General features: G+C 33.3%; 3 protein-coding genes across 4 annotated transcripts in view; all 3 read left to right on the top strand.

The window, feature by feature from the left end:
- The first annotated feature begins 62 nt into the window (after positions 1 to 62).
- Positions 63 to 9,731, top strand: LOC130640997 (Golgi SNAP receptor complex member 2-like). Its single transcript, XM_057447624.1, has 8 exons — positions 63 to 138; positions 1,033 to 1,097; positions 5,395 to 5,503; positions 6,607 to 6,685; positions 7,134 to 7,187; positions 7,373 to 7,519; positions 7,837 to 7,923; positions 9,098 to 9,731. The coding sequence occupies exons 1-8, from the start codon at positions 110 to 112 to the stop codon at positions 9,170 to 9,172; spliced, it is 645 nt and encodes a 214-aa protein (XP_057303607.1). The 5' UTR covers positions 63 to 109; the 3' UTR covers positions 9,173 to 9,731.
- The window catches only part of LOC130640998 (uncharacterized), a 48,397-nt gene continuing 23,171 nt past the window's right edge, over positions 2,324 to 27,549 (top strand). Inside the window, exon 1 of one of the 2 annotated variants that reach the window (XM_057447626.1) lies at positions 2,324 to 2,462. The gene's annotated coding sequence lies outside the window, so the exon portion shown is untranslated. Of the gene's footprint in view, positions 2,463 to 2,954; positions 3,096 to 27,549 lie in introns of those variants that run through there. The other variant, XM_057447625.1, reaches the window with a different exon arrangement.
- LOC130640986 (importin subunit beta-1-like) lies at positions 11,177 to 26,772 on the top strand. Its single transcript, XM_057447610.1, has 20 exons — positions 11,177 to 11,357; positions 14,944 to 15,002; positions 15,083 to 15,265; positions 16,455 to 16,655; positions 16,804 to 16,880; positions 16,958 to 17,033; positions 17,130 to 17,189; positions 18,722 to 18,811; positions 18,929 to 19,313; positions 19,523 to 19,575; positions 19,692 to 19,883; positions 20,031 to 20,167; positions 21,150 to 21,369; positions 21,709 to 21,850; positions 22,042 to 22,124; positions 22,206 to 22,313; positions 22,405 to 22,548; positions 22,857 to 22,965; positions 23,079 to 23,356; positions 26,351 to 26,772. The coding sequence occupies exons 1-19, from the start codon at positions 11,318 to 11,320 to the stop codon at positions 23,345 to 23,347; spliced, it is 2,628 nt and encodes an 875-aa protein (XP_057303593.1). The 5' UTR covers positions 11,177 to 11,317; the 3' UTR covers positions 23,348 to 23,356; positions 26,351 to 26,772.

A 27,549-nucleotide genomic window follows, 5' to 3' on the forward strand; every position in this document is an offset into this window, starting at 1 on the left:
TTGTAGTAAGTTGTAAATGTGTGTAAAAATGTTTAAGCTTGTGACCATATGTTTAATTTCTATAAATTGTTTTATTTTATTTTTTTAGACAATAATTATAAAAATTATAATGGAGAATTTGCTGCAGCAAACAAACAGGTAAAGACGTTTTTAAAAGATTCACTACCTTCCACATTTAAATACCAGCAATAAAATTGCCAAGAAGTTTTACACATTTTACATTATTATGATAATATATTAGAAGTATATTTTGTTGAAGAGCAAATAAAATTATTTTAATAGCTTCAGCAATGACTATACAGACTTTTTTCAAAGTAGTTGAAGCAATTTAAACATTTGTTAATTGTCCATTAACACATCATTCTTTCCAAAAAAAACCCAATAAAACGAGGAAAATTTTTCAAAAGCTACATATTTTTATGTATATTATTCTGCATACCAGCATTGTTTCCTATACTAAGTTAATATAAAAGAACAAAAACAATATGAACATAAAATATGATTACCTTTGTGTGTGTGTGTGTGTGTTAAAGTTTTTCTTGCAAGTCAAAAGAAAATTTGGAGTAACACATGTTATTAAAATTTGAACAACTAGTTGTTAGCCCGTGGAAAATCCACGGGTTCGCCCGACCTTTTTATACCGCATTGCGTGCTTCTCGCTATTGAGCAACTAAGCTACCATTTTGCGTGACAGACAGACGTATACATGCATTATAATATAGATAAAGATTTCAAAAAATTGAACTGCAGTAGCTTTAAATTTTGAAAATTGGTGTATTCTTCTGTTATTATAAGGTGAACTGAGATGAGAATAATAAAATTCTACTTAGGTTTTTTAAATTCAGGTTTTGAGACGTAAATAGGGGAAATAAGAAAATACATTGGCAAAAGTTTTAGTATTGCTAAAGGTTTTAGGTAAATTTTGAAGGGTGATTGTAGCTGATAAAACTTGTAAAGATTTCTATTGTTGTAGATTGTTTTTCTTATTTGCTTTAATTGAAAATAATTTTTTTTATAAAATTTAAAATTTAGGGAATTACACCAACTGCACAATGAAATGACATCACTTGGAAGAGCACACAAAGATCAACTGGAGGGTAATGTTTCTGTTAACTTTTCTGTTTTGCGTTTTGTGCATTTTGTAACTTCGACAATATCTCACTAAACAAATTAATAAATTTTGCAAGCTATATATTATTACATATTTTTTATTTATTGGTATTTCATTCTCATTAGAGAATATATTAATATATATTATTAACCCTATAATAACTGTTTATTTTGGGCAATACCTTCGAATATTGACTGACGTCAAAGTATTGCCTGAGCTTGTGAGGGCAATACGCAACAGAGGTTTATCCGGGTTATAGGTTATTATCTGGGTACTGCATTTTACAACAAAAGAATATAACATGGGCAGGATGTAGAAACCATGTCTTCATAGAAACTATTCTCATATGGAAAGTACATTCGAATAAAAAATATATTTTTTTAAAATCGAATATTGTGTAAACATCACAGGTTTTTATTGTAGCTACAACATAAAATAAAAGTTTAATACTGAGAACATTACAAATCTAGAAGGTTTGCATTGTGTTTTTTTTTTTTTTTAAGAAAAGAGTTATAAAGTGTTATTAAGTGTTATAAAAAAAACCTTCTCAAATTTTAATAATTTCAAAATAAAGAAAAAAAAGTTTGTTATTATTATTTGAGAGAAAGTATAAATTACGACAGTACACACAATTGCTCTGGTGAAGGTTCTGGTGAAGGGTGAAGGGTCTCCTTAAGAGACAAGAGAGGAGTTGAGGAGACAAGAGAGGAGACAAGAGAGGAGTTGAACGTCCTCCACCATACCTTAGTTTAAAGGGACGATTGTAAGTCCCATGGAAGTCCCATGAAATGCCACATAGTGTTGGTGTCACTTTAAAAAAACCCAGTCCAATCTGTGAACGGTTGGCGCTAGGAAGGGCATCCAGCTGTAAAACAATGCCAAAACTCTTTATTAATGGCCGTAAGAATAGTTGATCAGACAAACTGCGATGGATATGGAGGAGTTGGCATATTCGTTGCAGAGAAGTGGGTAGAAAAAGTAATAGATGTTATGCGTGTTAATAGTCGTATTATAGTGATAAAGTTTTAGATAGGTAATAGGATTGTCACTTTTCTGTCAGTTTATGCTCCACAGTGTGGACTCAGTGAGGAAGATAAAGATAAGTTTTATGATGAATTAATAGCAGTCACATCAAAGTTTGGAGACACTGAACTTGTCATGGTAGGCGGCGACTTTAATGGTCATGTTGGGAAGTCATCTGAAGGTTATAGAGGTGTGCATGGAGGCTATGGATTTGGGAGCAGAAATAAGGAAGGGGAGAGATTGCTTGAGTTTGGAATGGCAACGGACATGGTGGTTTTCAACACATCATTCAGTAAGAGACAGAGTAGGCTGATAACATATGAGTCAGGTGGTTGTAAGACACAGATAGATTACTTCCTGGTTAGAAAGTCAGACAAGAAAGTGGTGAAGGACGTGAAAGTTATATCGGGGGAAGAGTGTGTTTCCCAGCATAGGTTGCTGGTTTGTGATATTATCTTGAAGAGTGTTAATGAAGCCAAGGGAAAGTACAGGCCCTGTCGAAAAGTCTGGAAGCTGAAGGAAGAGATTGTAGCAAGACAATTTAGTGCAAAAGTTCAGCAGTTAGCCTGCAATAGTCAATGTGATAGTGACAATGTTGAAAGTACTTGGACTACTTTGAAGAATTGTCTTCTAGAAGCTTCTGATGATACCTGTTGACCAGTGTATAAAGGAAAAGAGGAAACTTTGGAAAGAGTGAAAGTCAGGTGGGAGTAAAAATATTTACTTAGAAGCTAAGCGCCGCGCTCGTACAGCAGTGTAAGGCAAAATCAGAAGCAGAGAGAAACAGATTTGCAGATGTGTTAAGAAGGGAAGACCAGTGCAATGAGGTATTCAAGATAGCAAAGCAAATGACGAAAACTAATCAAGATGTTGTAGGTGAGAAGTGTGTACGTAATGATAAAGGTGTTTTGGCTAGCACACAGGAGGAGAAAAGGGTAGTTTGGAAGAATCATTATCAGAGGTTGCTTAACACTGAGTTTGATTGGGACGAGGATAATTTGTCTGATGATGCTGTTGTAGAAGGGCCAGCTATGCAGATCAAGACAGAATGGGTAGTGGAGGCTATTAGGAAATTGAAGACTGACAAGGCTGCAGGAGTATCAGGTATTGTTGCAGAGATGGTAAAAGCAGCTGGATATATTGGAGTTGAGCTTATTACAAGTCTTGCTAACCAGATTATAAAGGATGGTGCTATTCCGAGTGAGTGGCAGTCGAGTGTAATAGTGAATTGTTTCAAAGGCAAGGGTGATGCATTAGAAAGGGGTAACTATAGAGGTTTGAAGTTGGTTGATCAAGTAATGAAAGTTATTGAAAGAGTGATTGATAAGTTACTTAGAGAAAGAATTGGTATAGATAATATGCAGTTTGGTTTTGTTCCAGGGCGTGGCACTACAGATGCAATATTTGACAGCTTAAGGAAAAGTATTTAGGAAAGAGAAAGAATCTCTATTTTGCCTTTGTAGATTTAGAGAAAGCTTTTGATAGAGTGCCAGGTAAAGTTATTTGTTGAGCTATGAGAAAATTAGGTGTGGATGAGTGGCTAGTTACGATGGTACAGTCTATGTACAGCAATGCTATGCTAGAAGTCGTGTCAGGATTAACGATTCACTTAGTGATGAATTTAGTGTAAATGTTGGTGTACATCAGGGTTCTGTACTTAGTCCTTTGTTGTTTATTCTAGTCTTAGAAGCGCTGTCGATGGAGTTTAGAACAGGTTGTCCATGGGAGTTATTGTATGCAGATGATTTGGTTCTCATAGCAGAGTCGATGGAAGAATTAGTTGAAAAGTTTGAGAAGTGGAAGATAGGACTAGAAGAAAGAGGGCTAAAGGTAAACACAGCAAAGTCTAAAGTCATGGTTAGTAGCATTGCAGCCAAGTGTGACCTTGTAGTTGGAAAGTGGCCTTGTGGAGTTTGCAGGAAAGGGGTTGGTAGTAACTCAATTTTTTGTCAAACTTGCAAGCATTGGGTACATAAGAAGTGCAGTAGTATTAGTGGAAGGTTAAGAGGTGACATACAGTTTGTATGCAAGCGTTGCAAAGGTGAGATTATAGAGAATGAAGTATTTCCAGCTTTAATGATGTACAACAGTGGCTCGTTAGAGATAGTTGAGAACTTCTGTTACTTAGGTGATATGTTGGGCAGTGAAGGGGGTGTTGGAAGAAGTGTTACTTGCAGGTTAGGTTCTGCTTGGAAAAAGTTCAGAGAGTTACTTCCTTTGTTGACTAGCAGAGTCCTGTCAATTGAGGTAAAAGGTAGGTTGTATGAGGCCTGTGTAAGAAGTGTTATGTTGTACGGTAGTGAGACATGGGCAGTGAAGCAGGAAGATCTTGACCGTTTAGAAAGGAATGATATGAGAATGGTTAGGTGGATGTGTAACTCCAGTCTGAGAGACAGAAAGAGTTCAGATGAGCTAAGAAGCAGGCTAAGTCTTCGTAGAATTAAAGATGTTATCCAGATAAGAAGATTGAACTGGCTGGAGCACTTGGAAAGAATGGAGGAGGATAATTGGGTAAGAAAGTGTGAGACTTGATAGTTCCCTGGGCAAAGCCCAAAGGCAGACCGAGAAAGACTTGGCAGGAGGTTATAAGGACAGACTTGATACAGAAGAAGTTGAGTTTAGATCTAACACAGTCTAGATCAGATTGGAATAGGGTCATTAATATACCCCGTCCAACCCATGCTAGCATGGAAAACGGACGTTAAGCCGAGAATGATGATGATGATGAGTAAAATTATTGTGTTGCTTGATGACAATGAGAAAAAAGAATTAATGAGTTAAGTAGTGAAAAGTAAAAGTTGTCAATTTAGACGAAAGCCATTTGTTTAGTTGTTCTACAGGCAACAAAGATAATTTTAAGGGTTGGTTGGTCAGCAAAATAAAAATAAAATAAAAAAATATAGGGTTGACACACTAATTTCTTTCTGTGCATGCGATGTTAAAATAATAAAATTTATGGAGCTAAATGATAATGAAGTAACAAAATTTATTTGCCCTTGTACACAGCACAGGGGATGTTGTTTGACATGGGAAACGCACATAAGTTTGAACTTAAGGGAGAATACAACTTAAAACCTTTTCTGTACATGCCCGTCCTGGGAGAAATTAGATAGTTTTGGCATATTTCAATTAAAAGAAAAAACATCAGGACAATCGTTTTTTCATATATTTGTAGGGAAAAATCATCCCAACAATCCTCACCTTCCCCTTCTCATTGTAAACAGCCGCAACATTATGATGGTTTAATTTCTCTTCCTTAGTTATTGAAGGGAAGATAGCACAAGGAATTGAAGAAATATATACTAATTGTAGACGGTTAGAAGAATATGTGTTTAAAGAACCTGCTCAAAGAAAACAATCCTCAAAATTGTAAGAACTCCTATTTTTACTGAAAGGTTTATACTCAGATTTAACTTTTTTAAAATGGTAAGGTTGTCTTTAAATAATCTTTTATTTGCTGCAATTTTGAAAAAGTATTGACAACCCTCATAAAAATGGTTTAAACCTAAATAAATATGATCATCTAATTGTCATGTTAGCAAGTGCTAAAAGGCCTCCTGAAATTATTCCTTGGATTCACATTTTTCTTTCTCCAAACTTTTTTAGCTGACTGATCTAAATTTTTGTGTCTGTTTGGTACACAGATAATTATGCAAGGAAGGTCTAATTTATTAGTACATGTATTGGTACTTTCATCACATTCTTTCTAATTACAACAAAATAAATAGGATTGTTTATAATGAAATTACACAATTAGTCTCTTATGACCTCTAAAATTAGCTTTATCTTTTGTGTACCAACAGTTATGCTTCCGATCAGTTTCAAAAATAGTGTGACATTTTCTGAAAGTGCCAAAATGAGCATTTTTAGAGTTTCAGCATCAAATGGAACACATCTTGCCCTATTTACAATGTGGTATTTTTGAGGTTACCATCAATAATATAGGTCTTTCTTGTGATAGTAAATACTTGAGAAATAGTGAGGCTACAAAATTGATTTTTTTTTCATGTAAACTAGATAGCCCGAAGTCCTACATTATCCAAAAATGTGCAAGAAATTTTACCATATATGTGCTGTTTTCGAGGTTACAAGCTACTGAATGTAGAGTTATTTTCATATTAGTGGTTCAAGATATTTTTCTCATAAATATGAACAAAACATCTACTTAAAACATCTTTTTGAACATTTCAGTAGGTGTTGTTGAAGGATGTGTTTAAATAAGATAAAACAGAAAAATCTGTGAACTATCTGTAATCTTGAAACTTTGCTTCACTACAAGTTGTATAAAATTAATGACATTGTTCAGTGATTTAAATATTAAGGTAAGTGGTATTGATGATGTTACTATTGAACCACATCCCGCAAGTATAAAAGTGATGAAGTAAAGAAATATTGTTTTTTGTTTGAGTGTTTAGTTTGTTGTTGTTGTTATTGTTGTTGTTGTTGTTCAATTCTTGCACCTGTATTTTTAGAAAAGTGGATCAAATTATGTATGATGTGAGACACATTGAATCCAGTTATAAAAATTATTTGCACAAAAAAAGAAACAGGGTAACTAGTTTTGTTTATATATCATGAAATATGTTTTTTAAATAGGGAATTATATGGGTTTACTGTATTTAAAGTGAATTCTAAAGATTTTTTTAACTTGTCCATAGAGGTAAATTCTCAAAATAAAATTTATCCTAATAATATAATATATCTTAATTTGGATTGGGTAATAAGATGAATGAAAACTCTTAAGATAAGAGGGGGAATGGCATTGTGAGACAAGCAGCTTTATTGAGTCTGAGAGTGGTGGCCCCTTGTATACTATCTAGTATTTATTATTTTAGATGTTGTTGTGTGTTAGGTTTTGTTAAAGCTAATAACCTTGCAACAGGATGTTTTTTTATGAAAGTAGTCATACATATTTTAAACACAAGCAGTTTACATCATCGTGATTCAAACTTCTCCTGTTTTGGTATACTTACTCGAATATTCTGTGTTCTAACTATAGTTAGAAGAAGAACGTCGACGGGAGGAACTCATGTCTATGAAGTTCACTACAAATGTAAGTGTTACAGTCTATTTTTGGGTCTTTATTTTGTCCTCAAGTTGTATGAAAATAGTCATATATGCAATAAAATAAATAACAGAATAGACTTTGGAGGATCACAGTTAGTTTTGAATAATTTTGAGTCTGTTGTTGTTTGTCAATTTAGTTAATTGTTAGTACAGCATTAAATTGTTTTTTAGGCCGATAGTAACGACACCAAGATTGCAATGGATTATGCACTGCAACACAATGATGCTCTTCAAAATGCAGACCGCAATATTGGTCAGATGTTATACACAGGTTCAAGTGCGCTTGATCAAATGAAAAATCAACGCATGTCATTGAAGGTAGGACTATTCATATTTACACGTTTATTGTCTATTAAGTTTTTGTCCTACAGTGTTAAGCTTATTATAGTCGCGTTTGAATGAGCCTAGTGTATAAACTGAACTTGTGTTTATCTTTGAGTGTTGATTAATGCGGACCTACATGATCAACGTTGCTTTCAACTTTACAACAACTGGTTATTTCGTTGCTAGTTTTGTTAATAATAGTTGTAAGGGTCGTGTATGTAACCAAAATAGTTGCCTCCTGTTTCTTTGAAAACAAAAAAAGTCAACAATGAATACTTTGTTCCCACATAACAACATTTGTTTGCTTTTAGGGTGTTCGAAAACGCATGCTTGATATTGGTAATACCTTGGGTTTGTCCAACACTGTTATGAGAATGATCGACAAACGAGGAACACAGGTTAGTGCGCTGTAGTTTCTCACGTAAACAACATTAGATTTATTAGGAATAGTTTTTCTTTTATGTGCACGAAAATTGATGACGTGAGCAAACATTTTGTCAATTATCGTATTTATGTTATTATATACTCATATTTGAAAGTTGTTGTACCAAATTAAAAAAAATGCACTTCCTTTTTTTATGATTTCCTTTCCTAATTATCGAAAAGAAAAAGAAATATTAATTTTTAAAACTTCTTCTCGACTACATTAGGAATATCCGTCGCGTAAGCTCCCGCTATAATAAACTGGAGAAATCATCAGAGTTTCTGAACAGGCATTTTGCCAACATGTATTTTATAGACCAGAATAACGAAAAAAATTTAGGTACTCCCTTAACGAGTGATAAAGCTAATAGAGAGTATTCAAAAGGTGGTATCATATGTCAAATTTACTTGCTTCCTTACGGGATGAAAGAAGAAATAAAGAAGGAAGTTGAACTCTTTTGTTTCCATTGGAATTATCCGTAATGTGATCAGTTTCAAACTTATTCATGCTTTTTTTAATTCTTGTGCGTGTCAGTTTCAGTAAATTTTAATGGTCAACAATATAGAAGCAAAAGGATTACGTTAAGGTTATGGAAATTAAAAGGATGCGAAACAATAACAATTTGAATAGAATTTTAATGAACGTTGAGGAATTTATTATTATGTTATTTTGAGCCATTCAAATGGTTTGATTTACTTTAAAGATTAAATTCTAACGTTCCCTTCCCGCCTACTCCACCCTCTATTACATGATCTCCTAAATAACCTAAAAATTTTTCATTCCTTCCTAAATCTCCTCAAAATTGCTTTTGGTGACACTTGTTAATGTTTTCGATTAGTAACTTCTGGTTTATTACATTTATGTGACAAAAAATTTTAGCAATCTCCCAAAATATTGTTTTAATACCCTTTTTAGCGTTTTCTCCTAACATCTAACCCAAAAACCAAAAACCAATTACGAAGTGTAAAATATGTGGTGTATTAACATTTCCGAAATTGTCCACCCCCTCCCGCGCTCCCTCTACCCAGCCCATATTGGAGACCGGAGAGCAATACGGCGTTAAATGCTGTGCTGTATTTGCACCGAAATTCACAAAGAAACAGTTTAAGTATTATCCTCTGAATCTTTGTTTGTATTTTTTTTTTCAGGACAAATGGATTGTATATGGTGGAATGATTCTTACTTGCGTTATAATATTCTTGATTGTCAGATATTTAACTTGATGATTAGATCTATTTTTACCTCTTTTTAATACTACAATTCGTTTTTGAATTTTTAGCCAAGCTACTCTTCCAAAGAAACTTAAAATTTTTTCCGTGAACAAGAGATATTTTTATTATGCCGTCAATCAAGGATGCTTAAAAAGGTTTAGATCTTCTTGCAGCCAACCTACCGTGTTCTGCAGAGCCAGATAATACTTGCATTGTCCCACCAACGTAACGTAAAACTCAATTTCCATATAATTATTGGGTAACAGTTGTATGACTTACCGTACGGCTGCTGTAGGAATAAAACACAAACCTGTTTTTACAAAAACTTGTTTCCAATAGAGTCGCCATTGTTACTACTGTGTATCACACACCATAGTTCTGTGGAAATCAAGCTTTAAGTCGAAATCACGTATGTTAAATGGAATCATGTGGAATGCCATTGATTATAACAATGTCCTGTTATTTCAACGTTTGTATAGGAACATTCCGTGAAGAAAGGGGTACTATTCCCCCTCGGGTGTTTATTTAATAGAAAACAGATATTTACTTAAATATATTTTTATTTTGTTTACACTCGTTCTTTCTTTGAAATGAATCATATTACAAGCATATTCAGACCTTCAAATTTTGCAGTAAGACTTATGCCGGTTAGGTATACCTGATACATTAAAAGTCCATCCAGTCTCACGCATTTGACTTTTCATACCTTTTTGGACAACTTCACATCAGCAGCTAGTTTTTGTTTTGTTGTTAAAGGTACAAAAAAATTAATTTAACACGAATACTGTTTTTCCTAACATTTGCTAAGTACACGAGTTACCTTCCTATCACAAAGAAATCAATAAAGAAATCAATAAAGGAAACAACGGAAAACAACAAGTATTGTAACAAAAATCTATAAATAAACGTGACCGATAAGTTCTTATTTTGACCAACCTCGCTTCCAACGCGTGTAGCGTTTTTGACATATCTAAAAAGATACAGGCATGGGAGCCGAGGTTGTATTCCGGCGAGCTTCCGAGACCAAGACTGAAAGCAGTTATCACTTTCGCAAAGAACTTGAAGTTTTGAGGCTTTATTTTTGTGCTGCCCCATGCTTTTTTTTTTGTAAGAATATTCTTTATAAGAATATCAAGCTAAGATTTCAGATTAAAAACAATAGGTGTATTGTTTAGAGCAATAAGGAAATAAGATTATATTTGGTTATAAATTATGGTATTCTTAAAAAAGCGTGTGCAGATTGCGTCTGGTATGTACGTAAACAAACTTTAGTCCCGTGATAAAAGTGTTAAACAATTAGCAGATAAGACTTTCCTTGAATTAATCGAATAAGGCTGTTCCAACCTCGTCCGCAGGGCTCTTCACGCCTATGAATATGCCCACCAAATGATCACAGAATCTTTTGCGCCCCTCTAACTCAAATGCGCAAGGCGCTTTGAATTCTGTCCGGGATTGACTTGTGTTAAATTTGAACATCAGAAAAACGAGATAGTAGGTGTGACTCCTGGATAGGACGATGGACATAGACAAAACACTAATTAATTTTAATAAATGATCAATTTATTCTACACTCGGGGAAAATATGCTTCACGGTTAGTCTTGTTGTGTCAGAACATGGCAGAACGTTAAAGTGAGGATAGCGAATTTTGCAGTACCGTTCTGTGTTTTACCCAGAATAAGTTTCGCAATAATATCTCCACATATAGTCATACTCCGAAGCCATGTGATAGTGATAATTATGAGACCAGATTTATATATCTAGATTTTTCGAACACAAAAGCATGCGGGGAAGGCCAATTTTAACGCACCAAACTGTTGGATTTGTAAAGGATTTGATGACTCCCCTCATCATATAATTTAAGAACAATCTATCTACTAATCAATAATGTGTAATATTCTAAACAATTTCTGAGAAAACAAAAAACGCCCCTTTTGCGGAGGTGTGTGTCACGCAAAACCACGGCAACATGGCAGTATCTGGTCCGGTTTATATCACCCCTCTCAGAATCCGGCGCGAAAGAATATAGACTATCGTCAGCAAACTACCGACAGCAGCATCCAACAAGGGAAGCGAGACTTTCACCACTTTTAGGGTAGTATAGCATAAACTGAACGTAAGACTGCCATCTACATTGCAACTTTTGTCTCAAATAAGCCATGGATTTAAAGAAAGTGTTAGAAGCCACAGTATCACCTGGTGCGTTTTTTTTTTAATTTTTGTCTTCTTTAATTTTTTTTTAGGATATTGCCTCCTGCCACTTCCCCATTTCTCTTTATAAAGCAAGCATAGCTAGCTAGGCTGGTTAGAGAAATAATAAACATAGAAATAATTGCATCTTTTTAGCTAGTTAACAATAATAGTAAATAACAATAGAACACTTGTTAAATCTCCCATAGCCATACCATCATCGCCAGCCAGACCCAGCATAATTTGTCTTACCACCAGGAAATCTGAAGTATAACTAAGGTGGGAAAACTATGCTTGGTCTCTCGAATTTTTTTCGGTGAGAATTTTTGATTGGTTAACTTTTTACTCACATGATCCATATCTGGGATCTTTTGTTTTGAGCGAAAAACAAGGGTGCCGATAAGTCGCATACATACGCCGCATACTTAATAGTTAGGGGGAGGGGGTGGAAAAATACCGAAATTTTAAAAAGCGAGGGGGTTGAAATTAAAGGTGTATAAATTAAAAATGTTTTTGTTTCTCATAAATTTAACCTCCAGCTCACGGATATATTAAAAATATAACACACAGTTAAAATGTAAACAAAACAGAAAAACTATGTTTACAGTCAGGTTTTATTACATGATGTACTGTATATACAGTACCTTCTTGTATAAATTTTCGCAAATCCATATAACATTTTATAAATAATGGATTTTGGTATAGAGATGAGTGACAATGTTTATCAATTAATAAGTGGAGGACTAAATAAGCATAGGCGGTTGGAAAATAGTTGAAAAATTAACAAGCAGAGAGGGACATTTATTTTGACACTCAAGAGTATGTTAAGCATTGAAACGCTCTTTGCAAGGCAAAAGATTTAATGTAAGACTTCTTTACTAACTTATTGCGCCCTATAATATAAGGCCAACATCATCAATGTTTTCTTTGTTGTTCTATGTTGTTGATCACCTAGCTTAAGAGAAATACTGGGATATTCTTTTCATTAAAGGATTAGATATTAAAAGTGATTTAGAGGCTATTAACAACACAGCTAAGTATATATACATAAAGAAAAGTTGCAAAACTAAATATTTAATCGCTTACCCTATATTAATAGGACTGAGATTAACAAGCAGGGAGGGACTGAGATATGATTTTCAATCCTTTGACAATAAAACTAATATAATAACTAATATTTCAGATTTATATTCAGTTATATTAAGGTTACTGTAAAGGAAAAAAATTTTTTTTTAGGTTTTTTGCAAAAAATTCATGACATATAGAAAAAAAAATTCTCTTTCGAATGACATTTAATATTCCATAAAAATATTTGGAACATCCCTTTTTTCTGGAAAAAGCCTTTTCAGAGGTGTTATATCCTTCACACCTTCGTGAAAATATGTGCAAAATGAGTTACGCATATTTTTTGTAAACATTATACATGATATGAAACTACCGTATAAATATATGCATAATAATATTTTTAGATAGTTTACTTTTACCATCGATATATATATATATAAATGTTGTCTTATAAAAAATCGTTAAAAAAAATCAAAGTTAAGGAGTATGCATATAAGCTTTCTCTTGTAACCCTGACTTCTGTCTGTTAATTCTGAACGCATGCACGCATATTCAGCATAAAGAAAAAGTTCACACTTCCATTATCTTTCTGCATACTCAGTTCACACATTTTCAAAACACCTATGAAAATCTTTAAAAACAAATATCTCGTTAGCAAATTTTTGCATACATGCCTTTACGTTTGTGGTCTCTTTTTCTGAAAGCTTCCTATTGGCTCATTGAAATTTTCGGTAATGGAAGGCCGAAAAATTTATGCACAAAAGGTTCCCGGATTTTTTTGTATAAATTACTGATTAGCAAATTATGACGACAGAAAGAAAAAAATATGCATTTTTTTGAATGATTATATATAATTACAAATAATTTCATAACGACGTTGTTACAAAAAAAAACGGGGAACCTTTTTGAATTTAATTTATGCTGGATGTAATAGTGCAAAAACGAGACGTCTGCGACCACGCGTTTGGAAAAAGAAGCCATTTTAAAACGTACGGTGAAAAAAAATGGTGTGTGTTTAATTCATTATATTTTCTTTTTGGAAAATTAACATCTCATGAAAATAACACCATCAAAAAAGTCTTTCATTAAGCATTCAGAAACAAAAAAAAATTAAAAAAATGTAAAAGTATTGATAAATTATAAGAGTTTTTCTGAGACTACTCATCAAGTGAGTTTTTTGCTTTACAGTAACCTTAACCGACACAGTTTATTCCATGGGCACTAGTTTTTCATTGAGAGGCCTGGTGAATAGGGTTAATGTTGAATTATATGTATTGTAATACACAAATTTTAACATAGCGGGGGACCGCATTAATAAAAAGACTGGGACGAGTTTGGGGTAATAAAAACTAACCAAAAATTAGTTGCACAAGAAGAAAGAAAGAAAGAAAGTTGTTTTGTATATTGTACCATGAAGTTGAACCATTCCTTTTTAGAACGATCTTAAAAAAAATTGTCATCCTTCTATGTGCATTATCTGAAACACACGTTCTCACAATAAATGGTATATATGGAATAAACAATCCTGTAAAAATTTATCATCTTTTTCCCTCTTAACTCTCCGTACTCATTCCAAACGATTAGCCAAATAACGATTGGTAGTGGGAAAACAAAACAGGCGATATGGTGGTGGTTGACAGGAGGCACAAGTTCCTTTAGTTTGAGGATGACTATTATGCTCTGTGCAAATACTTTTTCTTAACTTTTCCAATTTCCTTGTGTTATTCATACACCCAACAACAGCACAATTCGCAGGACCCATCTTAATAAGACTAGAAAGCCAAACAACTTCTGTCACTACTTTACTCACAACACAAGGTGACTGCCAGAGTGGTTTTGTTTACCCCAAACTTGTCCCAGTCTTTTTAATAACACGGTCTCACACTATGTTGAATTGGTGTATAGGAAATTTGTCTTTATAACAACAGCTGTTTGTCAGCAGTCAAGCGTTTTTAAAATACCTAAGGGTACAAATTATTTTCAGAATTAATTTTTTAGTAGATTTAATAAGTAAATCGAAGTGAGAAGAAATAAGAATTTTGCGAATGGCCAACCTATTTTGGCAGATTTATGCAAAATCTGCAACAATAATTTATGCAAAAAAAAAATTTCTCTGCAAATAATTTTCCTCCTATGGTACATTTTTTAAGTGGCTTTCTGACATGTTTTTACATGTCCTATGCTTTGCATCAACATTACTTTTTTGAATTGGTTGTTTTATTAGGCAGGGTATAATGCATAGTTCTCAGTAAGCTGTGAACAGTTATTCCCAATTGAAATTTCTCCTGAATTTTTCAATTTATTGGAGAAACTATAAATGGCCAAAGTATTGGACTTAAAACCCATTCTATACAAGTTGTGAAGAAATATATGATCTTATTAATACCTCAAACCACCTTGATGATATTCCCATTTGGGATTTAACATCCCCTATTTTAGATTTCTAAACTACACCCTGATATGTGCCTGTGCATGTGCCTCTTACCAATCATTTTTGGCCTTTTCTTTCTTACATAGCTTTCACTTTTAGACCAAAATGAGTTACAAGCTGCCCTAAAGTTTTTAGAAGAAGCAGCAGCACAAAATTTTGTAAGTTGAACTCTAAATCTCTTTCCTGCATGGTTTGTGTCCAGTATTCACAATGTTTTTATATGCTTTTATTTTTTTAGCCACAATTTCTCTCTGCTCTATCCTCGCTGTTAGCAAATACTAGTGAATCACCAGTGGTAAGACAAGCAGCTGGTATTCAATTAAAGAATTGTTTGGTTGCAAAAGATCATAATGTTAAACAGGTGTATCATCAGCGTTGGTATGCCTTAGATGAAAATGTTAGAAACGCTGTTAAAACTCAGGTAATCAAGGGCTTTTTCAGTGGTTCCCATTGGTCAAACAAAAAAATTTAAATGATTTTGAGGGATAAAAAAAACATGATTATTCTTTCCTAATTATCCTACAATTTGTCTATCTTGTCAATTCGTTTTATAACAAAAATTAATACAACTGACATTTAGGTGGACTAATGACGTACATAACATGAGGTTATAAGATCAGACTTGATACAGAGGAAGTTGAGTTTAGATCTAACACAGTCTGCATATTTTTTGTTGATAATCTTTTTTGTACATAACACATTTGAATTTTTTATTTTTTTTATCAGAATATTTATACAGGATATGTACATTTCAGTTTTAAAAAACTGCTATAAATATGTGTCCTGTTTGAAATATAAAAGTAATGATTTAAAAAAATAAATTATAAAATATGCTCTAAAAATACTATAGATATGTTAAAATGTAGAAAACTATTCAAAAGAAAAATCTTTATGTAATAGACAGAGAAGATTATAAACATACCCAAACAGACTATATCCAAACAAATGTGAGAGAGAATGGTTAAATGTACTAAGTATATATTAAAAGTAGAAAATATATTTAAATTAGCTTGTTTCATAGATCTTTAGTGACTTGTTTTGTCCTTTATGTATGCAGGGTGACCACTCCTCGTTAAATTCCTTTAACAACCTTAGAAAAAGAAAATCTCCTTAAAAGTACTTAAATATACTTAAAAAATTGAAATTTTAGCTATTCTCCTTAATTTCTCTTTTTTTCTTATTTTTTCTGATCGTAACTTTTTTGGAAATGTGTTTATGGATTGTTCATCACCAGTGAAATAAGACATATATCTCTGTTACCAGAAATCCTATATTTTCTACCTTTCAGGGCATAATTTGATGTATATTTGTATAATATCTATAATTTTCTTATCATTGAACAAAGTTTGTAACATTAAAGATAGAGAACTAAAATTGGTTTTCTACTTAATTATCCTTATTTTTTTATTTTTTTTATTCTCGTTGGCAGCAAAGTGTCAATTTGTCTCCTTAATTCTCCTTAATATCTTTACTTTTGTTCTCATTTTATTAGTGGTCACCCTGGTATGTAACAAATCAAACAGCTATTGAACTTAATAGTATCTGTAACATTTCAGTTGTTTTGAAAATGAGAAATGTATTTACCTGCATTTGAAATTTGTTTATCTTAGGTATTTCAAGCCCTTGGGACAGAAACAGCTAAGCCATCCTCAGCAGCATCATGTATTTCTGGTATTGCATCTGCAGAACTTCCACACAATTTATGGCCAGACCTGATGAACAGTCTGTGCAACAACGCAGCCAGTGAAAGCAGCAGTGAGCAAGTAAAAGAAGCTACACTAGAAGCTATTGGTTATATATGCCAAGATATTGTAAGTGTTTGAATGTTCTACTGATAACAGAAATAGAAATAGACTGATCTATAACGAAGTAGTTTTTCTTACTTCACCTTTCCCGTTTTAACAAAAATTTGTCCAGCAAACACAAACTAACATGATGCATTATTGTTACTTTTTTTAGGACGCGCAATTTTTAACTAATTATGCAGCAAACATTCTACGCGTCATTGTAAATCGTATGGGAAATGAAGAAACAAAGTAAACATCATTTTATAATAAATTTTGAAGTTATATGTAATTGTTTTTATAGTGTTTTTTTTATTTTTTTATTCCAGTAACAACATTCGATTTGCTGCAACCACTGCTTTTTTGAACTCACTTGAATTTATCAGAGGCAACTTTGAAAAACAGGCAAGTTTAAACCGCTCGTTTTCTTAAAAAAATGTCGAACATCTTTTGGATCTTTAAAATTGTAACCATGTTTTTAATAAATTGTATTTTTTACAGGATGATCGGAATTATATTATGACAGTTTTGTGTCAAGCCACACAGTGCCCTGAAAAAAGGGTATGTAGCAGCTTTTTTTGCTTTACTGTCTTCAGATAGAAAACACCTTTAAAATTACTTTACTAGTGTTGCCAAACTCTTACATACACTATACTATACAGTATACCCGTAAAGTGGGACTCGTGGAACCAAAAAAATCAGTCCCATTCTTGTCCCAATTATCACAATTTTATTGTAAATGGGAGTTTGGCAAGAGTTTTAAATGTCCCAAATCGGAAAATTGGATGAAGCTAAATAAAGAAAGTGCAAATTTTAAAGAATGCTTTCAATAAAACTATAACTTGTAAAATTCAAATTTAAACTGGGCAATTGTCAACACAAATGCCAACATGAGACAAAGCAGGCAAACAAATAACAACACATCAGCAATTTTTTGCCAACTTAAAAAATTAAATAGTCCCAGTTAAGCAATGATTTTGGTTGATGAGACTGAAAAAAATTAAACAAAGTTTTTCAATGCTGCAAACTGTTTGAAAAAAAAAACAGAACTTTTTATGTATCACATGCTACAGTTTCAGACAAGTTTAGTTTTGAGAATTTTATTGGTGAAACAACTGAATTTTTTTTCACACTATTTCATTAGTTATACCTGGAGTTGGGTATGTATGGAACATTATACATTATTTGGACTATCTAAAGTCTTGCTTTGACTTAAAAACTGAACTTGAAATTCATCATTTTCTAGAGGACTGAAAATATCTCTGCTTAGAGTTGTGTTAAAAACATTAAGTGCAAAAATACTTGCAAGCAATTCTGGTAACAAGAATGGGAGCTCTTGAAAATAAAGTTGATTTTGCAAAAGAAAGAGCTAGTATTAAAATTGGCTATATTTCAAGGATGCATGAAGAACCTAAATTGTTTATATTGTAAAAAAAATAAATTTTTACATCATTGGAAAACTTATAATTCATAAATAAATATATATTTTTGACAGGAAAAAGATCAAAAAGAGGGAAATGTAAAATAAACATTTTTATATGCTCTTTCAAATAAGTATCCTGATATTTTAAAAAAAATTTTGCTCCATACATACACCTCATGCTCAGCTCTCCAAAAATGTCTGTTTTTTTCTTCTTAAAAATGTATTGTTAAGATACCATCACAATGTAAAGGTAAAAAAACAGAAGCCTAAAAAGAAACTTTTCCACATAACCTCAGAACTACATTTAAAAAGCAAAACCAAAACGCTATTTTAGAACTCAAGTAGAGTATAGATTTAAATGGTGTGATTTTTATGTGATTAACTTTAAATGCCTGTACATTTTAGACTCCCAGAGTCGACAACTTAAAAAAGTGTAACAAAAATAGAACAATTTAATAGGAAATTTATCTGGCCTTCATAAATATATACTTAGTTTAGGAAATATAGACAGCATTCTCAACACGGCTGATAGGTGTTTTACGTATCCTAACAGTTAATAATCCTTTTTCTAGTGAAGGTTATTCATTTCATGTGTATAGCTACAACCGATTCTGTCTAAAACAAAAGAAATGCATCTCTCTTAAAAACATTTTAACTCGTCTTTTTTCAGGTGAAAGTTTCAGCTTTGCAATGTCTGGTCAAAATTATCACTCTTTATTACGAATACATGGAGGCATACATGGGTCCAGCACTATTTGCAGTATGTATTTTTAGTGCATTGGATCATTAATTTTGATGTAACTATGTGGAACGTATTCTAATGGCATAAATCACTATCAACTCAAACAGATAATAATGTGATACAATATTTCATTAGATTACAGTTGATGCAATGAAATGTGATGAAGATGATGTGGTGCTGCAGGGTGTTGAATTCTGGTCATCTGTGTGTGATGAAGAGTTGGATCTAGCCATTGAAGCTCAAGAAGCCGAAGAATCTGGAACAGAGCCTCAGTCATTTAGCAGATTTTATGCTAAGGGCGCTCTGCAATACTTAACTCCCATTTTGCTTCATATTCTAACGAAACAGGAGGAGTATGATGATGAAGAAGATTGGACACCACACAAAGCTGCAGGAGTGTGTTTAATGTTGTTGGCATCTTGTTGTGATAATGAGATTGTTCAGCATGTACTACCCTTTATACAGTCAAATTTACAAAGCACTGAGTGGAAACTAAGGGATGCTGCTGTTATGGCTTTTGGTAAGTAAAACATGTAACTGAGTAAAAATACTTAGTCAGCACTTTCTAACGTTTAAGCAACATATAATATAATTTATAAGCATAAAGTATGGACAATAATAATGTCTGGTTTTTGAGCAGTGAAATGAATTGATAATGACTTTATGTGAAAGAGGAAATAATTGTTGATGAATGTAACAATTATAACACATTGGCCTTCTTTATTATAGGTTCTATTATGGAAGGTCCAAATTCAGAAACTTTAAGCCCTATTGTTAAACAGGTTTGTAAACTGTGTCTGTATGCCAAATATGGTAGCTACAAGTAGCGAGATAAAGTTCACTGTTCTTCTATCATAGAAACATGGCTGTGATCTTAAAACCCTCTTTTTTCTTTTAGGGAATGCCATTTTTATTACAACTGATGAAGGATAAAAACATGATAGTTCGTGATTCAGTTGCATGGGCCTTAAGTCGAATTTGTGATCAAGTTCCAGAAGTGGCATTAAGTAAAGAGTATATAGATAATCTGTTGGACGTTTTAATTGAAAATTTAGAAAGTGAACCTAGAGTAGCTACTAATGTGTGTTGGGTATGTATGATTTTACAGTGATTTTAATTTCCAAGGAGTTGAGGAGAATAAATATTTTGGTTTTCGTGACTAAAAGTAGTGCTTGTGTTCTTTATCAAGCAGCTAGATCTTGTTTTTATAAAAAAAAATTATTTTTAATCTTTTCAGGCTTTTTCCTCTCTTGCTGATGCTTCTTACGAAAATGCTCAGCAGGGTACTGCTGACGATGACGATGAGCCAGCTACAACTGTCCTTTCAAAGAAATTTGAAGCTATTGTAAACAAAATTATTATCACAGGAGATAGGTAAGTTAAGATATTTTACCATCCCATGCTTTTTAATGGTGCAGGGAGGGTACACAAGGTCTTCATTATGCTCAAAATGACTATTAAAATAAGTTGTACTGATTTGAAAAACTGTCTTCTTAAATTATAAGATTTCTGCTAACAAAATGTAGGTTGTTGACTGTTTCTCTAACCAAAAAAAGGAAACAAAAAAAGAACGCCTGTAAAAGTCCTGCAATATATATTCCACAATATACAAATTCATGCAAAAATTGACTTAGCCAGTCTTTCTAATTTCTCAGCACTCACAGTGACAGCCAAGGTTAAAGTATTTATTTTAAGCATGTCGGTTTGCAATAACATTTTCTGGGTAAGCTTGTATAGGCCCTACATGCTTACTCTTAAAATATCATGGCAAGCCGACATACAGATCCCAAGTTATGTGGTTGTCAGCAAAAATTTAAGAGGCCTGGGACGAGCAAACGAGTGTCATTTTTTGCACAAAAAATTACGTTAATCAATTCAGCTTTAAAATATCTATACATTTATAAAGTTTGAATACACATCCCTTAACAAGCCTAAAATTAGTGGTGACACAAGAAGTCATAACTAAGTTTTTTAAATATATATCTTTAGAACGAAAAGTAATTATGTAAAAACATGTAATTATAGCAACTAAATATTGAAATTTATGTAAATTGTTCAAAACAAAACGCAAACCTGAACGACCAAAACACATTTTTAATCCTATAATAAGTACAACACCCAGTCAGAGCTAGTCCAAATTCTTAAGAATGGATCAAGAATTTTAAAAAAATATACAAATTCCAAGACAACTTTTCAAGCTCTTTGATATGAAATTAACTTGTTTTTTTTTCGGGTAAGGTAAGTTTTAAGCACTCCTCCAGATTGCTAAACAATACTTCTACAAAGAATCCATATTTAAACCGCCAAAGGTACTCAAATCAAATAAATGTATTAGAGATATCTGCTTTTTTTTAAGGTCTGACGCTCATTTAAATAATTTGCGCAGTTCCGCGTATGAAGCTGTTATGGAATTAGTCAAAAATAGCCCGAAAGATGTATACCCTGTCATTGGGATGTTGATTATGTCAATTCTTGCTAAAATGGACGCCATAACCAAAATGGAGAAATCAGGTGGACAAGTTGGTGATCACAGCCAGCACAACGACTTTAAATCACTTCTATGTGCAGCGTTACAGGTGAATACTTCATCATGTCTATTTTGTTAGCTGTGCAGGACTGAGCCAACTTTAGTAGAAAAAATGAATTTTACTCCAGACCTAACATTCATTTTATACAGATCTTGACAACTGAATGATTAAAAGAAACTTTATTGGCCTTGCTGGGCTGAACTCAAATCTGTGCTTGAATATTTTTTATGATTTTACATTTACTTGAAAACCAGTTGCACAAGTAGGTGTCGTCTCTAGTTGTCATTTCTTGTCTGACTAGTGACTACCTTCCCCAGTTGATTTTTTTCAAATTTTTCTAAACCTTTTCATAAAGTAATAAATGGTAAAATTGTGTTTTGGTTTAAGGCCACTCTCCGAAAGTTGAAGAAAGAAGACACACTAAAGATAGCAGATAACTGTATGTCAGCATTGTTAGAAATGTTGAATATGAGCAAAGTTGGTGGTGTCCAGGAAGACGCTTTTATGGCTGTGGGAACTTTAGTGGAATGTATGTAAATCATGTTTCCTATATTCAAATACTAAAGTGTCATTCTGATTATTATTGACAGTTAACTAATCTATACTCAAGGCTTGCACGCTGTAGACTGAAATATGGAAAAACCAGGGAATGTTTTTCAAAAGAATTGCTGCCGTACGAATGTAAACGGTTGAAATTTAGGATTTTGACATTTTATGTAGGTATTGGTGAAAATTTCAACAAATACTTCAAGGTTTTTAAACCATTTCTGATCCAAGGTTTGCAGAACCGAGCAGAATACCAGGTGACAATTAAATAGGCTCCCCATTTTTTGTCTTTTTCGGTAGCTACAAAATCAGGTTTTCTAACAACTTGATTCATTTAGGTTTGCATCTCTGCTATTGGTGTTGTTGGAGACTTGTGCAGAGGGATTGGAGGCGAGATTGCACCCTTCTGCGATGAGATTATGCAGTCTTGTATTGAAAATTTGGCAGTAAGCCTCCTTTTTGCAGTTTAAAACTAAATGTTTAAGCTGGGTGATCAACGTGCTTTTGTAACTTGAAAATATGTTAAACTTTTTTTAGGATAATACAGTCCATCGTTCTGTTAAGCCTTATGTGTTATCTCTATTCGGTGATATTGCTCTTGCTGTGGGAGCTAACTTTAAAAAATACGCTGAGGTCGTACTAGCTACGCTATGCCAGGCTGCAGCTGTTGAAGTCGACAAGGTGTGTAATTTCTTCTATATTTGGCGTGGCTTTTGTGTTAAATATTCCTTTCAATGTCGAACACCGTCAATACGTTACTGTTTTGTGATACTAAAAATATTTTTAGAAAATTGCCAATTATTAGGACCCTCTTCTGTTTAGCCTCCCTCCCCCTTCAGGGGCCTAAAAATTTATGGTTATATTTGGACCTCCACGGTGCAAATATTATCCTTATTGGGGACAATTCATCTAACTTATTTTAAATAGATCACAGGTCTTCCGTAATGCGTTTTGTTCATTCGGTCCCGTTGATAATGCTTTTGCTTTAGAACGATTACGATATGGTTGACTACTTGAACGAGTTGCGAGATGCATGTTTAGAAGCTTTTACTGGTATCATACAAGGTTTGAAAGGAGAAGATGAAAATAACGTCAGCCGTAAGTAACTCCGCAAATTTTTTAATTATTAATAATAGTATTATTTATTATCATCATCATCATCATTCACCATTCTTTCGTAAAGGTTTTACAGATTTTTTACCCTCTTTTAGCCGACGTCGAAGTTGTTAAAGCAAGTATTTCCAACATCTTAAAATTCATCGATACTATCGGTAAAGATCCTGACCGGACAGACAGCTTGGTTGGTGCATGCTGTGGCTTGCTTGGAGATATATGCACTGCTTTTGGTGCTGAAGTGGTCCCTTTAATCGACGTGCAAAATTTTCAAGAATTGTTGCAAGAAGGAAGGAGATCTAAAACAGCTAAAACAAAAACTCTGGCAGTCTGGGCATCCAAAGCCATAAGAACCCGAAGAAAATAGTGAAAAAAGGTAGGAGTTTTTTGTCCACGTACCTTGCGTATTTAAAAAAACCTGGAAACGTGTTTTGTTGCGCTTTTTATTGCTGACACTCACAGTTAGTAGCTTGCACTTTGCGCGTGCCCCAGTTATCGATATGTTTAAAAAGGCCGCAAAAAACATCAAATCATTCAGTTTTGATTAAAAAATACAGTGTCTGTCCTTTTAATTAGAGTGAGAGAGACGAAAGTGTAGTTATTTTTAGACGCAACTTTTAATCATTTTTAACTAGTACTTTCACATTCGTAAGTTCGCCTCCTGTTAACTCCATTTTGGACTTTTTCTTTTACTTTCATTGTCAGTATAAAAATCATCTTAGCCACAATGACACTACTGTGTCTTTGACGACGCCACAAATTGTCAACCTTTAGTAAATATATGTCCAGCAATTTTCACCTAATAGTGTCATGTGACATGCATGTCGTAAGCATGACAGTTTGGTAACCAGTGAGAACATTTTATTTAATCTACTCATCAAATTTCTAGTCATTAAAATGGCTAATTAGAATTTTATGATTGTAAAAACACTAAAGCCGGATCTTTACGAGCCGGAAAATGTCGAGGTGGACTACATTTTCCGCAGCGAGACATGCGCACTGGTAGATATTGCGCAATATTTTCAAGGTAGCGGCGTAGATTGTGGAGGTACAAATTCTGTTTCAACTTTAAAAATAACCCAATCAGAATGCGACAAAATGTAGACAAACTTTATGTTTTTGAGCATTTGAAAAAAAACAAAATGACGTAAACATCTTTGTTGGTATTTATAAATTTTGCTGCAAATCAACAACAATAATAACAATTGCAAGCTAGTAGTAACTATCTCCACGAGACGAAAAATTTTATGGGTGAAAAAATAGTCTAAAATACATTTAACGCAATGTTAATGCAATTTTAAAAGCTTTACACATTTTATTGACGCATGTGCACCAGCACTTACTGGTAAATTACTAGTATTTTCTTGTCTATTTCGTGATGTTCTTCTTCCAACTGTGCTCTAGGCAGGGTAGAGTGGAGGGCACAGATTGTATCTTTAGGGAAGGGTTTAAAAATTTTTAAATGATTGTTTTTTAGTTGCACACTATATAATATCCCTTTTTTTCAAACAATATAAAACAAACATAGCGAAGTAAAAAGTAGTTGAACTCTCTTAGCGTTTTTAGCTTTCTCTCTTCAACATTTCCTCATTAATAAGAACGCGCTTTAAAAACAACCTGACGTCAATTTGAAATTTTTGTGCAACAGTTAAATAGGAGTTTTTCAATTAGGTAAGTTAATACACAAAACAGTTACTGGGTCGACGTGAAATGATTTGAAACTACAGTGAATTCTCGAATTTTAAGGGATGCAGGGAGATCATCTGGTTGATGGTGTATTTATCCTACAAAAAAGCTATAACCATTTTATTCAAATTTGTGACATGGCGTTGCTTCACAGTCCCTAACTTCGCACGGTAGATTCTGCGTTTTTAAAGTCAAAACAGGATTTGAAAAGCTTGTGAAAAGCAACCAATCCAAAAAAACATCTATCTATTTCATCGTCATCGTATCTGGAGATTGAAAATCCAACAACGATATTGTGTTTGACAAAACCGGGCTTTTCACGGTTTGATATCATGACAGAAAGTGACGTGAAGAACTTAAAAATCTGCTTGAGAGAATTCCAAGTTCGAAATGCCAAGATATAGTTGCGCAGCCTTTTCCAGAAAACTCCAGAAAACATGTTTTCAAGGTTTTACAGCGATACGTTACATGAAATAAATTTATTGTCAGTTGCTTCTGAGTATGACTAAAAGTGTATTTCTTCCTTCCCTAGGCATAAATTATTTTTGCATTTACAACGAAATAAAATTTAACTTGAATACAAGTATTAATCTCGCTGTGTCACACTGCATAGGAATAAAAAGAGGATTTGAGTTCTCAACAGCATGGTACCGAAAGTATTTTTCCTCTGCGCTTGTGTGTAATGTGGTTGTCAAGGTGACAATATTGAATCATAATGGCTGTTATTAAAGGTTACATCCTGTGACACTTGTGTTTTCTGACCTCATCCTTCAAAAGTTTTTATTGACACAAAAGAATCAAGATACTTCTCGCTTTATGAGTTCAACTCACCTTTCTCGCTGCGGAACAAACAAAGTTCATACAAGTTTGTTTCGACAAGAGAACTGTTTGTGCAATCAACACATCTTTATTGTCGAGATAGCGCCCTATTAATTGTTTTTAGAATTTAGCTTAATATGCAGTTTAATTTAGCAAGATTCTCGTGATAGTATCGATTTAATTTGTTGTGACGTCAACAGGAGAAGTGTCGATAGAAATATTCTTAAGCAATAATCCTTTTTTAAATGCTAAAAAAATTGGATTATACCATTTTTCCTGCAATGCTTTTTTCTTTTACCTATTTTTTCATTAATAATAAAAAAATTATGAAAGATCGTTACGGGAGACTTTCCTTGAGCTTTGAATGTTTTAGGCTTAAGTCAGTAGTTGTGATCTTCATGAAATGCGATTTGATGAAACGAAATAACGGACAGAATGTTGTTTTGCATGGAAAAGTTTTCGAGTGATTAATGTAATTGCCCTACATAGCACTAAGAAACGAATGGTTTTTCCATGTCAACGATATTTTGTTGCTGGGCAGAAAATGCGATGACGCCAATATCGATAAAAAAAACGACTATGCACTTGTATTTCTTTATTTTTACTGTATTGTTGCTTTGAAGGATTTCACAGATGCCAAATGTTTTGCAATGCGAAACTACCCCACGTACAGTCGTCTTCTGTTTTGTGCTGGGATTCGGGTTGCCCCATTCGTGACGTCAATATTTCCAGTGACAATGGAAATATTATTTTTAAAATATTAATGACATTTTGATGAGGATGACGTTTGATACTTCACGAATTGTTGTTATTTTGAAGAGGGGAATGATGCTGAAATTGGATCATGTTTTTTTTTTATCTTTAGAATTTTTCCCCCGAGTGAGTGAATGCGAGAGGAACGAACATGCGAGAAGAGGATAGCAGACAAACGTTGAACGACATCCCCACGAACAAACATTACTTGTGTTATATAAAAACAAAACTTGAGAGACGTGTGCGTGATATGGTGAGATATGGTGAAGAAGAAGCCGATGACAGATCCGCAAGAACTAAACCTTTTCCTAAAGAATCCAACTTTCAAATCAAAACAATTTCTCAATACGCTACTGGTTAAAATTTAGTAATAAAATGGAAAATTTACGACTTTGTATATATTATATCTTCTTGTCCTGTTCTGTTTACAAATTATGATTGAACTAGTGGGATTTTTTTCTGTGGCTGCTTTTAAATGGCCACAAAATTATCGATAAATATTCTTCGAAAAATATAAAAATCTAATGCTATGAATTTCTTGATGTGTTTATTTAATTTCATCCTACAATGTTCTTCTGTACCCCTACTGCATTTCATTAACGAATCTCTTTAACAGTGGCGGTCTTACAGGCTACACAAAGAGCTAAATATTCTTATGGAAAAAAAGTAAAAATATAGTAAGTATCCCATTTATCGTAAGAATGTTTCAAGCCAATATACTAACATCAAAAGATTACTGTTTGTAAAAATTTTGTTGTCCTTTGTTTTTTGTTTTTCTTATGACCCGTCAACGTTTATTAAAAAGAAAGTCTGAGTAGGACGGAAATTGTGGTATTGTTAAAGAAATTGGACATCCAGGTTTTTTGAGTATACAATAGAACGTTTGAAAACAAGGAAAAGACAAAACAATAAGGAGACGCTTTTGACCTTTAAATTGAGCCTAAAAAATTGATCTGCCCCGCTTTATTTTTGTTCAAATGTTATACAGAGCTTGAGTACACAAAGGCGCCTTTTTAATCTTAATGCTGGTTGTTTATGTTTGCTGCAGATGTCTGAGAGAAAAAAAATCTTCCTTATATGGTATAGAAACTCGATGTTGAATTTTCTTTTAGCTGAAAGTAGTTCATCATATGAAAAGTAGATCTAAAAAGTATGAATTATAAGCACAAAAGATTGCAAATTACTCGAAGACATGAATCAATGATTTAAATGTCTTCTCATTGATGAATATTATAATGAGTCAGTGCGAGAAAGAAGTTTTATATTGGTTCGCTGATTCTAAATTTAGTTACACCATATTTGGTCTACATG

This window comes from Hydractinia symbiolongicarpus, chromosome 4, assembly GCF_029227915.1.
Source record: "Hydractinia symbiolongicarpus strain clone_291-10 chromosome 4, HSymV2.1, whole genome shotgun sequence".
Taxonomy (NCBI): domain Eukaryota; kingdom Metazoa; phylum Cnidaria; class Hydrozoa; order Anthoathecata; family Hydractiniidae; genus Hydractinia; species Hydractinia symbiolongicarpus.

Excerpts from the sequence above, each read along its gene's own strand:
- LOC130640997 (XM_057447624.1), top strand. The coding sequence starts at position 110 with ATGGAGAATTTGCTGCAGCAAACAAACAG. Across the intron at positions 5,504-6,606 it reads AGAAAACAATCCTCAAAATT|AAAAGTGGATCAAATTATGT; the intron begins GTAAGAACTCCT and ends CTGTATTTTTAG. Across the intron at positions 7,924-9,097 it reads TCGACAAACGAGGAACACAG|GACAAATGGATTGTATATGG; the intron begins GTTAGTGCGCTG and ends TTTTTTTTTCAG.
- LOC130640986 (XM_057447610.1), top strand. The coding sequence starts at position 11,318 with ATGGATTTAAAGAAAGTGTTAGAAGCCACAGTATCACCTG. Across the intron at positions 16,656-16,803 it reads GTTATATATGCCAAGATATT|GACGCGCAATTTTTAACTAA; the intron begins GTAAGTGTTTGA and ends TACTTTTTTTAG. Across the intron at positions 19,576-19,691 it reads TAAGCCCTATTGTTAAACAG|GGAATGCCATTTTTATTACA; the intron begins GTTTGTAAACTG and ends TTTTTCTTTTAG.